This window comes from Vidua macroura, chromosome 1 (assembly GCF_024509145.1).
Source record: "Vidua macroura isolate BioBank_ID:100142 chromosome 1, ASM2450914v1, whole genome shotgun sequence".
NCBI classification, from domain to species: Eukaryota; Metazoa; Chordata; class Aves; order Passeriformes; family Viduidae; genus Vidua; species Vidua macroura.
Genome location: NC_071571.1, coordinates 135,971,232 through 135,985,234, shown reverse-complemented (window position 1 = coordinate 135,985,234; position 14,003 = coordinate 135,971,232). Strand labels below are relative to the sequence as shown.

General features: G+C 34.8%; 1 protein-coding gene across 1 annotated transcript in view; it reads left to right on the top strand.

Annotated features, from left to right (window-relative positions):
* ANGPT1 (angiopoietin 1) overlaps window positions 1–14,003 on the top strand; it is a 149,302-nt gene that overhangs the window by 100,338 nt on the left and 34,961 nt on the right. Inside the window, exon 6 of the mRNA XM_053981156.1 lies at window positions 1,246–1,347. Within this exon, the coding sequence (XP_053837131.1) occupies window positions 1,246–1,347 (102 nt within the window). The remainder of the gene's footprint in view (window positions 1–1,245; window positions 1,348–14,003) is intronic.

The following is a 14,003-nucleotide window of genomic DNA, read 5'->3' as shown; positions in this document are numbered from 1 at the left end:
ATATAAAGCTTTAAATTGCCAACCAGTGCTTAATGGATTGACTCTTGCTGATGTAAGTGCCAAAAGCTAAACCTCTTCAACACTCTTACATACTGAGTTTTTACTTAAAGGGCAGAATACAGATTTTAAAAGTGCAGACAAATGAAATTTAGGATAGGTGCAGTGTCAATATGGTATGGATGAGTACAGGGGAATGGAATCAGGAAAATTTGCTTGAATGAGTAGCCCTTAGAGACTTAGATCTTAAAATCAAATATCCTACAAAAATAGGAACAAAAATTATTACTGCTTGTCACATACCAAGAAAAGCAAATGCCCAAGCAGTAGTTTTATCTTTTCATAGTTTATCTTCTGAATTTTTGGAAGGATAATGAAAAGGAGTGAAGTGAATAAAAGTTAATATCCATTTTTATTATTATATGGATTATTTAAGATTGGTAACAGATTTCAGTTTACACAATATTCTAATACCAAGGGTCAACAAAATTGTCAAATTGTTTCATTATCCTCTATACACAGAATCTTTAGTATCTAGGTTATAATTTTCTTAGTGCAGTGATGACAGGGTATGATCTTACATATTGAGTATAGATCTTAACTTCTGACCTTCTCTCACAGACCTCATCTCTTGAGCCTGTTTCTACCTACATTCTTTGTCATATAAGGCAGCTTGCTCTGAAGTCACTTGTCCCATTTTGGGACTCTGCCTGGAACACTGTAGGTAATATTACACTTCAAAGGAAAACAGAATAATGTCATCTGTGCTACATTTCAGATTCCTAAGATGAGTGTTTTCTGCAAGACTTCTCAAGATTTTCTCTGAGACCAAATGACACTCTCCTAAAAGCTACATAATCATTATTATCACTGGAAGAATTACTCTTGTTTATTAAGAGGAAGAGAGTGGTTTCAGGGGCACTGCAAAGGAAATAGAAAAAAAGAGCATGGAGGAATGTGAAGGGGAAAGCTGAAGAAGCAGAAGGGGATGATTTGGAGACATTCTTGATGATGTACTGAAAGGAGATATTGCTGGGAGAATTACACTAAACATAATGAGAGAACTGTTTGTCAACAAATGACTGAGGATGTCATTGAGGGAATAGGGCATGAGTGCATAGGAAAACACACTTCCTTAATATTGTTATTCACAAATTTTTCCCCCCATAAGATGACAGAATTTCAATGGAAACTTGTTTTATTTTTTGTTTGGGTTTTAAAATTTTTCTTTTTTATTTACTGCTGTAGGTCTTTTGTAATATGGAAATTGCTGGAGGAGGATGGACAGTTATACAACACCGAGAAGATGGAAGTCTGGATTTTCAGAAAAGCTGGAAAGAATACAAAATGGTAAGGTGAAAAATGTGCAATAGCTTTACAATTCATACAAGTGTCAGATTTCAAATACTACTCTTATTGACCTAAATAGATAGTTCCTCCTATAGAGACCTGGTATGGTCCTGCAGTCTTTTATAAACTACTGTTCTTCATGTCTGTTACTTTTGAAAATAATTTTTACTCAGTTGAGTATTATTTCCCCTGATTTAGAGTTTTTCTCAGATCTGTTACTGAGATTAAAATGAGATGAGACCAGAACACTGTTGTCTGTCACTCTGAAGTTTTCACTTGATGTGATGTTAAGAGGTAAAAGGCATGTGATGATGTTTCTAATGCATGGATGTTTTCAGCTGAGAGGAGCTCGTTCAGAATTTGGAGCAGATAGGAATAAAAATTTTTACTGGGGTTTATCCCAAGTCATACAGCACCTCTGCCAATCAAGTTAATGTACTGGAAATGTTGATACTTCAAATAGGATTACAAGAAAATAAATAACTTACCAAATTAAAGATGACATGACTTCAAGCAGGGTATTTTCCCTTTGCCAACTCAAAAAAATTTACTCCAATCTAAATAACTTGTCACTTTTTTTCATTATCTGCCTGATCAAACTTTCTTATGGAGCTCTGTTTTCTGAGTCCCTGAGGACTGGCTTGGATTTCAATGACATTCCTAGTGAAGTTTTCAGCACTGTGTTATCAGCCTGGCAGAGGAAAGGGGTTTTTTTACAGTTTTCAAAAAACACTAATGAAAAGAGAATTTTAAATGTTTAAAAATAAAAACAAGTTCTGTTCTGTAAAAAATTTCAAAGGGAAAAATTTCTGTAGTAGAACTTACAATTTCAGAAATAAGCATAATATCATATTATTGAACCACAATCTAATTTTGGATTCTATTGATATTTTATTTTCAATATTGCTTGAAAATATAAATAATTATCTGGGTCAGATTACTGCTGCTATGGATAACTAGAGGATGTAATCTATTTTGTAATATATATTAACTAAAGTGATGTTAAAATGACAAAAATATTTTTAATAGAGATAAAATATTGGAAATTTATTTTCAAATTCATATTGTTTTAATTTATCAGAAAACTTGAAAACTGTTTTATTCGATTTTGATTCAGAATCAAAATATAAAGCATCAAATTATTTTGGGGAACAAAATTTGAAGATTCTACCAGTTTTACTAGTGAGGAAATTAGAATTTGTATGTGCAACTTACATATGGACTTTTTAAAATTTATACATATCACATTAATGATTTTCTCAGCTTTTATCTCCTGAGATTTTCTTAGGCAGTGTAATAAATACAGCCCTTTGTAAAGTTTTCCCATGTGGCCTTTTTTTATATATATCCCTTCACTTAGTCATTTTCCTCCACTTTTCCTTCACAAAAAGTGTGAATCTGTACAGGATTAGATTCTGTTGGTTTTGTCTAGTTCAAGCAGTCTGAATTAATTTTGCTTCTCTTTAGGAATGATATAGTATTCTAAGAGATCATTTACTTCTACCAAATAAAAAGGATGCCTTTTATGACAGTTTATGCTATGTGTCATGAAACAAGATGGGATTCATGCTTGCTCTGCTTCTATGGACAGTTTCACCAAAGTAACAGTCTTAGGCTTCCTTCTGTGGTTATCATATAACGCCAAGTGTTGAATGTAGAATGGGAGAGGCTGGCGGACTCTCTCTGTATTAGTGGGATACCTGAAAGCATCTGAGCTTCAAGCCAATAACACCTCTAACTTAGTTCTTAGATTCTTCTCCATTCTTAATTCTTAGTTGGTCAGAGAGGGTGTGTGGTGTCTGTTGGACCACTACTCCTCTCCTTCCTGGCACATCTACCTGGTGTTTCTTCCAGTGGAAGCTGGGTGGTGTGGTGTGGGAACATGATGGCACTTTTATGCTTACTTGGAGCACTTGAACTTAATGTGTGTTTTCTCAGCCCATCATTCAGATAGAGATTTCCAATTTTGTTAAGATATTCTTTGCATGCTTGTAACTCATTGGAGTCCTAAAGCTGACACAAATAATATCATCATATAATAACAGCAACCATAGGTCTCTGGCGCTTCATTTTTTTTTTTCAGGGCATTTAGTTCTTATTGGAAAGAAATCTGGAAAACTGTTGAAGTTTTTAAGCTATAAGCAAGTACTTGCCAGCTTCTGAGCTGGACAGGAATTTAGGCCACCAGCCTGCACTGCTGCTAAAGGCCTCACAAGTTATTGGCTGTTACAGTGTTAGAGGCCACTGCACATATGCTCTGACTCTAAACAGATCCTTACAGCAGCTTGCTTGGGAAGGGTGTGCACAGAGCAGTCTCTGTAAGGGTGACAGCACTGCTGGGTTACAGGAGACACCTGAAAGCAACAAGGCACTCCTTGTCTTTGATGCAGTTTCACACTGGTGCTTTTGGCTTACACAGAAGCACTTCAGTTCTGTTCTAGACACCAATACAGTAAACAGGTTAAGTGAGAGGTAGGGTAGCCATAAATCTTTTGAGTAGGAAGTATACAATTCCATTCATACATAAATTGCCACACAGTCAGTGATAGTGCAATGATAGTACTAATTTTCCTCCTGTTTTTTTTTCCTCCGTTTCCACTTGCATTGAGCCTCCACTCTGGAAAATAAAGTAACACTTTCTTTGGTATCTAAACCAACAGTTAATGAGGGCAAAACCTTTTCTGCAGATTCACTGTTATGCAAGGTTGATTATGTATCTTCTTGCTTAGGGGCATATGTTCCCTGTCTCCTTCAATTTTCTTGTTAGTCTTATGGTGTGCAGCATAATTTTTACCTTTGCTTCTAAGAATTCATTTCTGACTAAGAAATTTCTTGGGCCATTTGAGTTTTGTACATTCAATAGCAATTGGAATAAATTCAGAAAAAAACCCATAAATTCATTCTTCCACCCTTTCCTTATCAGTAGCTACTACATTTGTTCTTTCGCATTTTGCAATGGATTTTCTGTTACACTGTTTGTTGCTTATCAGAAGAAATTGAAGTGGAATAATAAATAATTTCTTTACCAGCAAGTGAGATCACCATGAAGCAAATTTCAGGCATTTTTCATATTTTCTTGCCTCAGTAAATGTAAATATAAAACACTATTAAGAATTTTGATCTCTAGAGGGGAATATTGCTTAAAAATTTATTTTTTGCCATCTGCAAACCCAAGACCCTTTAGAAGGGGGTTTTCCACAAGCTTACCATCCAAGACACAGCTTTTGGCATTTATTAGGCAGTTATTAGCAGTAATCAAATCTGAGTAAATGGTTAGCTCATGTGCTAACTTGGCTGTCAAGACTTTTTGATCATTTTCCAGTTTTCAGTTCTTGGATGAATGCACCTTTCCCAGTGACTGTCTCCATTTTTGCCAAATTAGGTGATGGAGTATTGGATTCCCTATTCTCTAGCTTTCTAGCATGTCTAATTTAATAATTCCCATGAAATTCTCTAAATTTATTCCACACTTGATAGCCTAACATTCACTATGAGTTTCCTAGGAGGCCTTCTTCAGGGTCGAGTCTGTTGGGAGTTTCCTCAGACATTTAAATTTTCTTGCTTTCTCTCATTTGAGAAAAACTCTCAATAGGTATTTGAAATTGTGTGCCTTAGCCAGCTCACAGCAATCTTTTTCTTAGCCAGTTTTTTTCTTGCATGTCAGTATTTAATTGTACTCTATGCCTTAATTGCTACTTTCCACTCTCCAATGAAAAAAAAAAACAAACCTATCACTTCTTTTAATCATTCATAATGTCATGAGCTAGATTAGGATGACTTGTACATAGTACACACAAAGATGAATTTCTAAGCTTTATGGCAACCACTTCCTACCTTCCTGACCAGCAGCTGTTTTTTCTTTTGATTTCTTTGACGCAAGAATGATGTTCAGTGCTAATTTCCACATTCCTTCAATTTCATGTTCCTGATTAATATCTGAGAGTCCAACAACAGTTCAGTGCTTAAAACCTCTGCTGCCAATTGTTTCAGAAGTCATCAGTAGCATTTGTGTGTGCCTGAAGAGCACATCTACCAAACCAGTTCCATTTCTGTTGCAGTTTCTTCTTTTTCTTTTCTCAGTAAAGCTGTTGGGTCAAATTGATGGCTATCTCCATAGTGCATACATGGTTTGACACCGTAGCAGAATAATTTATGTTCTTCTGTGGCTTGAATTCTTCACACACTGAGAGCCAGACCACAGAGGTAGTCACCAGAACTTTCTCAGGAAGTCTTTTTGGATGCAATTCTAGTGGGAATTTACATTGTGTTATCTGGAATAGCCTGACTTTCCTCTGAGCCTCAGTAAATTTAAGCTCTTATAACAAGTCTGGTGATCTGTGTCTTCTGCTTACTTAAAGGACAGCTGAAAACATCTTTGGACTCTAATTCTCTGATTTCCTTCTAGATGTGATGGTTTTTACACATTTTTGTATACTTCCCGCAGTGCACCTCCGTGAGTAAACTCTAGTTTGGACAGAGGGCCTGCCTGTTTCCTAGAAGACCTTCTTGTTTGTGACAGTAAGGTTGCTGGTCACCTCATGTTTTCATCTCACTAGTCTTTGCAAGTCCTACAAGCCTGAATTATACATGAGATACCATTCCAATAAAGACTTTATTTTTCAGTGCCTTTGTTCAGTTCATTCTGAAAACTTCCAGATGTTACTTACATTCAATATGTATTTGCAAACTGTTCAGCTCCTGTTTTAGAATATGGTGTCCTAATTCCTTTTATGGTCTCCACCTGTTGTAAGCCTTTAAGCCTGAAAATTTTAATTTCTCTTGTGAAAGTTTTAGTTCAAGTTTCAAGTTCTGTTATAATTCTCCCTGCCCACCTTTCTTGCTTTTAAACTCTGACATTTCTTCTTTTTCCATATTCCTTCAGTAACAATGTTAACTTGCACATTTTTCTCATTCAAAATAGGTATTTACTACCATTTATATTGTATTTGTCTTGAACAAAGAGACAAAAACTCAATCTGGTGTAGTTCCCTCTTGGAGCATTAACTGATGATGGAAAATTTTCTGTTGTAGTTGTGTCCATTTACAAATAGTGTTCAGGTATATTTTATCCTCAAATACTTGACGAATCAAATAATTACAGACAGAGCTCCAACCCCTTTCAATAATTAGAACATTATGTTCATCACTTTCTTTTTCAAGTGAGACAATGACTACATAAAAATGCATAAAGCACCTTTTAGAATTGTTTGTGTAGGCTTATTGATTCTGGTTCCACTATCTTAGTGCAAAATAACTTCAGATGTGGGTGGGATTTTAAGCAAAAATTACATAAACCATATGGCTTGGCTGAGGAGAATGTTCTTGACAGAAAAAAAAAAAAAAAATTACTCATAATTTGAAAGCCCATACTGTGGGAACAATATCTTTCATAATTCTCAATTTTTAAAGTTAGACATTCTGAATGAATTTTAATCCTTTTCCAGGATTATAACTATTTAAAGTATGTTATGCATTGTTACGGTCATGAAATCTTCACACTTCTTGCATTGATAGATGTACCCCTGTGTTCTTTAAAAGAGGATTCAATTATGTCTTGTGACAAAAGATCATCACTAAATTTTAGAGTAGTTTTGGTCTGACTCAAATAACATGCACAGAAAATGCCCAGGCAGTGGCAGGTAACAGGCCATTCTCAAATGATAGCAGGCGTAGGGCTACTTTGGTGTTAGATTTGAAACAGTTTCACTGTTAGCGCAGGAAATTTTCAGAGCACTTTTACCAGAATTTTCTTCACCCTGTTTCTTCGTGAAACACTTGTGAGGGAAAGAATTACTGGTTCAAAGAACCAGGCAAGGTTCTGGGCAAGCATTTTGTAGATAACCTTGGAGTAGGAAAGGAATACAAAAAAAATCTGGAAGGAAGAGAGCCTTCATAAAGCTATCTGTACTACATCTATCCATCTAGCTACTTGTTGAAGATGAATCCCATAATTTCTTCAGCAGAGATGGCTTTGTGTTTTTTTCCCTGTCAGTAGTTAACTAGTCAGTGACGTAGTTAATAAAGTGCCTTGTAATAGCAGCATGGTCCCTTTTGCAAAATGAAGGATTTGAGAACAGGATGGACCTGTGAGAAAAGCAAAAAACTAGGGAATGCACGACCTTGGGAAAGACAGAAGTTATGTTTCTGTAGTGTAAACCAACCAGACAGGTTGTGAGTAGTGGTGGTCTTGAATTAATATGTTGAATGAATGGCTTATAAGACTGAATTATGATTACAAGCACTCAAGCCGTGAATAATTTTGTAGCATATAGTGACAAATTCATTACTTATGATTGTATGCTTCAGTCATATGTTTCTTATATCTGAAAATAGACAATTTTCTTCAAGGGACTGGGATAGATGACATGGAAGTAATTTGTTTCTTTCACACACATTTTCCAAGTAAGTTTGATATAAGGAAATGATTTTTGGTGAGTGGAATGTGTATTAAGATATTATGTGAGTAACGCCTCTCACAGAGACCCACCCTTCTGTGATAAAGAATGGCATGTCACGCTGGTGTAATAAAAGGTCTGTTCTGACTGCAACAGTTACTCAGATAATTGTTACTTTCATTAGTGCTATGAAAAAAAGACAGCATTTTCTCTGCTTCTCCTGAGATCTAAATCCAGTATGTCCAGTAGAAATAGACATGATATTGAAGTGGTGAGAGACCATATTTTGTTTTATGAAAACATGCTCATTAAACTCTTCTGGTCCTGACCAAGGCTTAATCTACAGTGTAAGCTTCAACAGAATTATGTAAGGGAACAAGAATGAAACAATATTTGTCTCAGAGAGGGTTGGATCGCTATATTGGGCACCAGAGATGTTACTACAAAAGGAAGCATCCTCTTTATTTTGGAGAATATTTTTTTGGATGTGAAATTAAACACAATTTTGTGTTGGAGCATAGTTGTGTTTTAAATGTGTTATACTCAGCATAGTCTTTCCTAAGCAAACATTACTGGATAGCATCAGTTTCAAGAGTTATGTTGACAGATGGATGTGTACTTGTGCTGCTTTGCCACTAGTGCTTCAATTTAACAGCATTAATTTATACTGATAAAACTCATGTGGTATTCCAAAGACTTTTAATTAATAAATTTTATATAATGATAACAAGATTTAACTTAATTATGCTAACAGCCTCTTGTAGAGCACCGTGAGAAAGATTAAAGTCATTAAAGAACTGTTCTAACCGCAAGATGAAAATGCTATATTAGAAGAGCCAGGTGAGATTCTGTGAGGCTGCTTTTAAAATCTGTGACTTGAAAATATAGTAGAATTGTATTAGAGGTCTTCCCAAATAGCAGTTGTGTGCTGTCATGGTAGATCAGCATTTCTCTTCAGAGAGAAGCACCTTTTGTGTGATCTGCTCCATTTGGAACTTAGGAGCAGCTCTTCGCTTTGTGGCTCGTGTCAAATTAGAAGTATAACTTTTTGACTCTATTGTCAGTCAACTTCTATTCTTGTTCAGCTGTTTAGACTACCAGCTGACCCCAAGCATGAGATTCAAAAACAATCCATAAATTTGATGCTTGCTTTATTTAGACAGATTATGCGGCTGAAACTCAAGTTCCTTCCCATACTCACAAACGTTTGGTCTTTGCTGTAGTATCTATGCTTCTAGCCATGCTCACTTTTGCTACTTGGGATTAATCGGTGTATTTGGAGAAGAGAATTAAGTCCTACATCCCAAAAGTTTTTCCTGTTGCCTGAAATGACCAAAAATTCCTTTCCTAGATTTTTTTCTTTCATTTTGCATATTTAGCCTTAAAACTTACCATTTATTTCTTTGCAAATAATGAATCAGAAAGTTATCAGAAAGCTCAAAGTTCAATTTTCTTAGGGCTCAAAAAAAGAGTTTTCTTTTCTTTAATACATACCCATGTCCCTTGGATGCTCTTACTAGAAGCCACACTAGGGTCCACTTGTCCTCGAGTGAAAAAGGTTGTTTGGGATAGAGGCTCTCAGTGTAATCTATCTCAATAAGAAATACTCTCCTATTTTCAGTTACATGGGAAGGAAGTTAGATTGAAATCCAGGCCTGAGGAAGATGTACTGGTTGTTTTATTTGTAGGAAATATATGTAGGCAACTGAGCTGTTTTGGGCCCCTTGCCCAGCCAGAGGTAACCTTTGTGTAAGGGTTGCAGTTCATTCTGTCACTGTGATTTTTATTCATTGGGAATTTTGCTGCTACTGATACTGTGTGAGTTTGAGAGGAAAAAGTAAAAAGTGAACCTAATTTCTGTATTTCTACTAATATATTGAGTCCAGAATGAAATGCAACAGACTGAATTGCTGCAGATTGCGAACAAGATTTTCAGGAAGATTATACAGATATTTAGTTCTTTATTTAAACTGACAATAGCTTTGTTTTCTTTCTACTCTTTTGAGAAGGTATCTGGCTTCAATCTAAATATATTTTTAAAACTTGCCAACAAATGTGTGTTAGTACTTCTTGGAAAAAATCTAAATATTTAGAATTGTTTTCCAACATTCTTTTATTTTGACATTAATTAACACATATATTGCCTGAGGAAATTGAAGTAATTTCTGTAAACTAAATCTTTATTTAAAATAAAAGGATGAGTAATATCATTTGATGCGAATGAAAATATACAAGTATACAAGAAAGTATACAAACTTTTTTTGGAAATTACCTTCTTAAACAATATCTATTCCACATTCTCAGCTAAGGCAAAAGGAGCTGAATATTCTTTATGGCTTCTAGAAAGTCACTGCTGCTGCAAAACACTGAATTATTATCTGCTTTATTCACTGAATTGTCTCACAGAAGATGAACCCATAGGATATATTGGCTGTGTCTGGTTTCAATTTGTTTTGTCTATAAAAAGTCAAAGCTTCCTATGAGCATTATCAGACAAAATAAATAGAGTAAGAGAGATAATTGTTTAATGAACTTGGAGCAACATGATTCACGCAGAATACCCTCACAGATTTTGCCAAAGCTAATAAAAATCTTTTGCACCCTACTTATTATTTTTGAATAAGTATCAGCTTTGTAAATTCTTAAAGGCATTTTTAAAACCAGTACTGAATTCTGTTTCTTTGTACTTAGGACTGCTTTAGTAGTTTGGACTCTGTTAATAACCAAATTGAAATTGAAAATGAGCTGATGTAGAACTCAGATGTCATCTAGAATAAATATTATACAATCATGTACTTTTGTCTTTGACTCCTAGTTCTAAGTACTTTAATCCATACAAAAGAACAATAAAATCTTTCTTTATTTTTGCATAGCAGTTGAGCATTATGTCAGAATTTGCAGAATTTATGATGTAGTTATATAGAAACAGAAAACTCCTTTGCTTCATCCAACTATAAAAATGGATTTGCAATTGTCATTAAGGTTCTGTATTGTTTAATTTTTTTCTCTGAAGTCAAAATCTATCATATTGACAAGAACAATCTGCTCTAATGTAGTATAAAATATTACTTTATTACTTCTCAATGACAAAACCTGGATAAAAGAATTTACTCATTGTTTGTGATTTTTATGTCTTATTTCAGGTCGGCTTTTGCCAAAGTATGATTTTAATGCAATTTTCAGCAGCAAAAATATAATTTTTTTCTGTTTGTGAAGAATAAAATGAAATGTTATAATAATCTATGCTGGGTCAGTGCAAACATTTGTGCATCCTTTTTGTGACTAATAGTGGAGAGATAAGAAAGCATATTATGAAAATGTAAGCACATTTCCCTGCTGTGTTCTCCCAGCTTCCATAGAGTGCTAGTGAGGAAAATGAAGGAGAACTCTGAGAAGTTTAGGGAATTACTGACCATTTCCTATTACATTAAGCACTGTTTTGGGAATTTAAATCCTCTGATTTGCCAGCCATCCCAAATTATTATGCAAATTTCTAGGGAAAAGAAAATTTGAGTATTTTTGGAATAAAATGTAGGGTTTAAAGAATTAATCTCTTTATTTGGAAACATGTAATGAACAAAATATAGAAAGATAATGACAAAATAGTCTCTTAGTCATTTTAAAATGCAATTTTGGAACAGTGTTTAAGACCCACTGGGTTTCAAAGAGTATTAAAATGTAGTTAAATGCAAACACATTCATGAAATACAGATGTTCCTTTTCCTAGTGGATTGATAGCTGAGGATGACTTGGATCACCTCATGTAATTCCTTGAGTTTAGGCACTAAACTTTAACACAAATAATTCTGGAAGCATTTGCTATAACTATTTGAATGCAAAAACCAAAGTGTTTGTTGACAATGTATATATGTACTGGGAAACAAATATATTTAATAACAACTATGTGCCTGAAAGAGAACACTCCTAATGTTAACTTTTAACACTGCCCTAAGGCATTCTCAAAACCAAATTTCTTAGGCATCATCAAAATCTTAGGCATCAGTCCATAAATGACAAGCATGGTCTTAGGCAAGGCTTTAGGCACCTTATCACTTGGGGCCCCACAGATTTGAGCAGCAGTATAAACCCAAATGGTCTGCTAACTAAAATGCTCATTTTTCATTACTGAATTTTAATTACTGAACAATTACTGAATTCTCTCATGAACATCAAAATTAATGAGGTCTGCTTTTCTGTGGACTTTTGTCCTGTGTCCCACATAGAAGTCCCATTCTTATTATTAATAATCTTCTGAAACCCTATTATTTTCTAGGATTTTTGGTGGTATAAGCTCGAGTTCCCCTTTTACATTCCTCAATCTCTCCCAGATGTCTAAGAACCTCTGAGGCAATATTTGCTCAGCATCTGCACTTGGCTGGCTGTTCTGTGTCTGCTTGTAGCAATTGGAATAGGCAACTACTGAGCTTCTCCTTCAGCATTTCTGCCAGCAGCAACTCATCACAGACACCAGTTCTCTGAAACCTTGTTGAACTTCAAGTTTGTGTGATTTTTAACCAAACATCAAAAGTGTTCAAAAAGTATTTCACAAATATATAGGACATATATAACAATTACATAACAATTACATAAGTCAACAATTACATAAGTGGGCATAACAATTACACAAGTCTGTTTTCCTAAGTTTACTGAGACAAGAAAAAAGAATTCTGTACTTGAAGACAAAATTCTGAAATGTTCTTTGAAAGATAAGGATTCTGAAGGTAAATCAAAAGAACCAGGCACAACCATTTTCCTTGCCAGCCTCAGGGTTGGGAATGGAAATACAAAATTAAATCATGTTTTTAAGGGGTTTTTTTTGGCTAATATTCTGTCATTTTCTTCTGCACACAAAGGTTTACATATCTCATCAAAGTAGTAGTGTTCTTGTGGTAGAGACAGACTAAGTAAGATATAAACAAGGAGAGCTGTGTACTTATTAAGTCAGACAAAGTATCTGGGACAAACAGGATGCATGCAAGCCTTTCTTCAGCTCTGAAGTATAGGCAGTAAACTGCAGACTAAATACAGGTTGGAAACAGTTGAGTTTGGCATAATAAAATTATGCTTCAAGAAATTGCTGCCAACTCTGTGCTTAACAGAAAAGTACTGCTCCTCTCTGGTTTACATCTATGAAAGCTTCGAGTGCCTGTTTGTTTGTTTATATCTTTCTAGCCATATTAGGTGTTTAATAAAGTACAGTATTTCTCCTTTGGAACATTCCTTGCTTCAGAGAGATGTTTTATATCCCACTTATTTCCTTGGTTTTCTTTTCATAAAAGCAAATAGTTTGTTTAAAAAGAAGTTACTTCTGTCAAGGAAAAAAATAATCTTGTTCTAGGAATTTCTAATCTGAGTTTCAGCATTGTAGCACCTTATAGTAGGATTCCCTTTTTCATAAATAGTGTGATGAATTTCCCCATAATTTTTAATATTTCTTTTTATATTTCTTTTGTTCCCTGTTGCTGCAGCTTCATTTCCTCTGGTCAAGAGAGCAAAGCACTTATCGATAGATTTTCATCTTTGTGCAATAATACATCTAAAAAGGGAGAAGGAGATGAAAATTTGAAGGATAAAAATCATTACTTCAGAAAAATTATATATAGTGTCTGGAGTTTCTGTAAAACACATAAAGGATCATATAATGTTAAAACACTACATATATTACATCCTGAATAGGCTGTAATCTAAATGAGATAAGATAAATATAATTCAATAGACAACAGTTCAAAAGGGAGTCCCCTCAGCTTTCTTGCACTGGGAAAAAGGGAGAAAGAATTTCCTGATAATCTTCACTTAGAGACAGATAATATTAATAATAATATTATTAATAATAATATTAATACTTTTGTGAATAAGAAACCATGTAAACTCCAAGAAAACCTAATTTAACTGATATCTGAACAACTATGCTCCACTTCTTCTTTCTGGATTTTAGGGAGACAAACCTCCTGGTAAATAGTCTATGCAGAGCATATTTTGCCTTACTCTGAGATGAGTGACAGTGACCAGTGGTGAAAGATGTCAGAGACAAACCACTAACTGCTCTGGTATGACACTGCCAAGGCTACTAGGACAGGAGACGCCAGGTGGGGCAGTCAAGGGTAGAACGACAAGGCAAGAAGATGGAAAGAATCAAAGGCACAGCCAGAAAACAGTGACAACTACAGAAGGGTGTGCCAGCTGTAGACAGGGTTCATACAAGTGAGGAACAAGTATTTTTTGTGTTTTAAGAGCAATATATGAAGCCTAATATGAATGTGA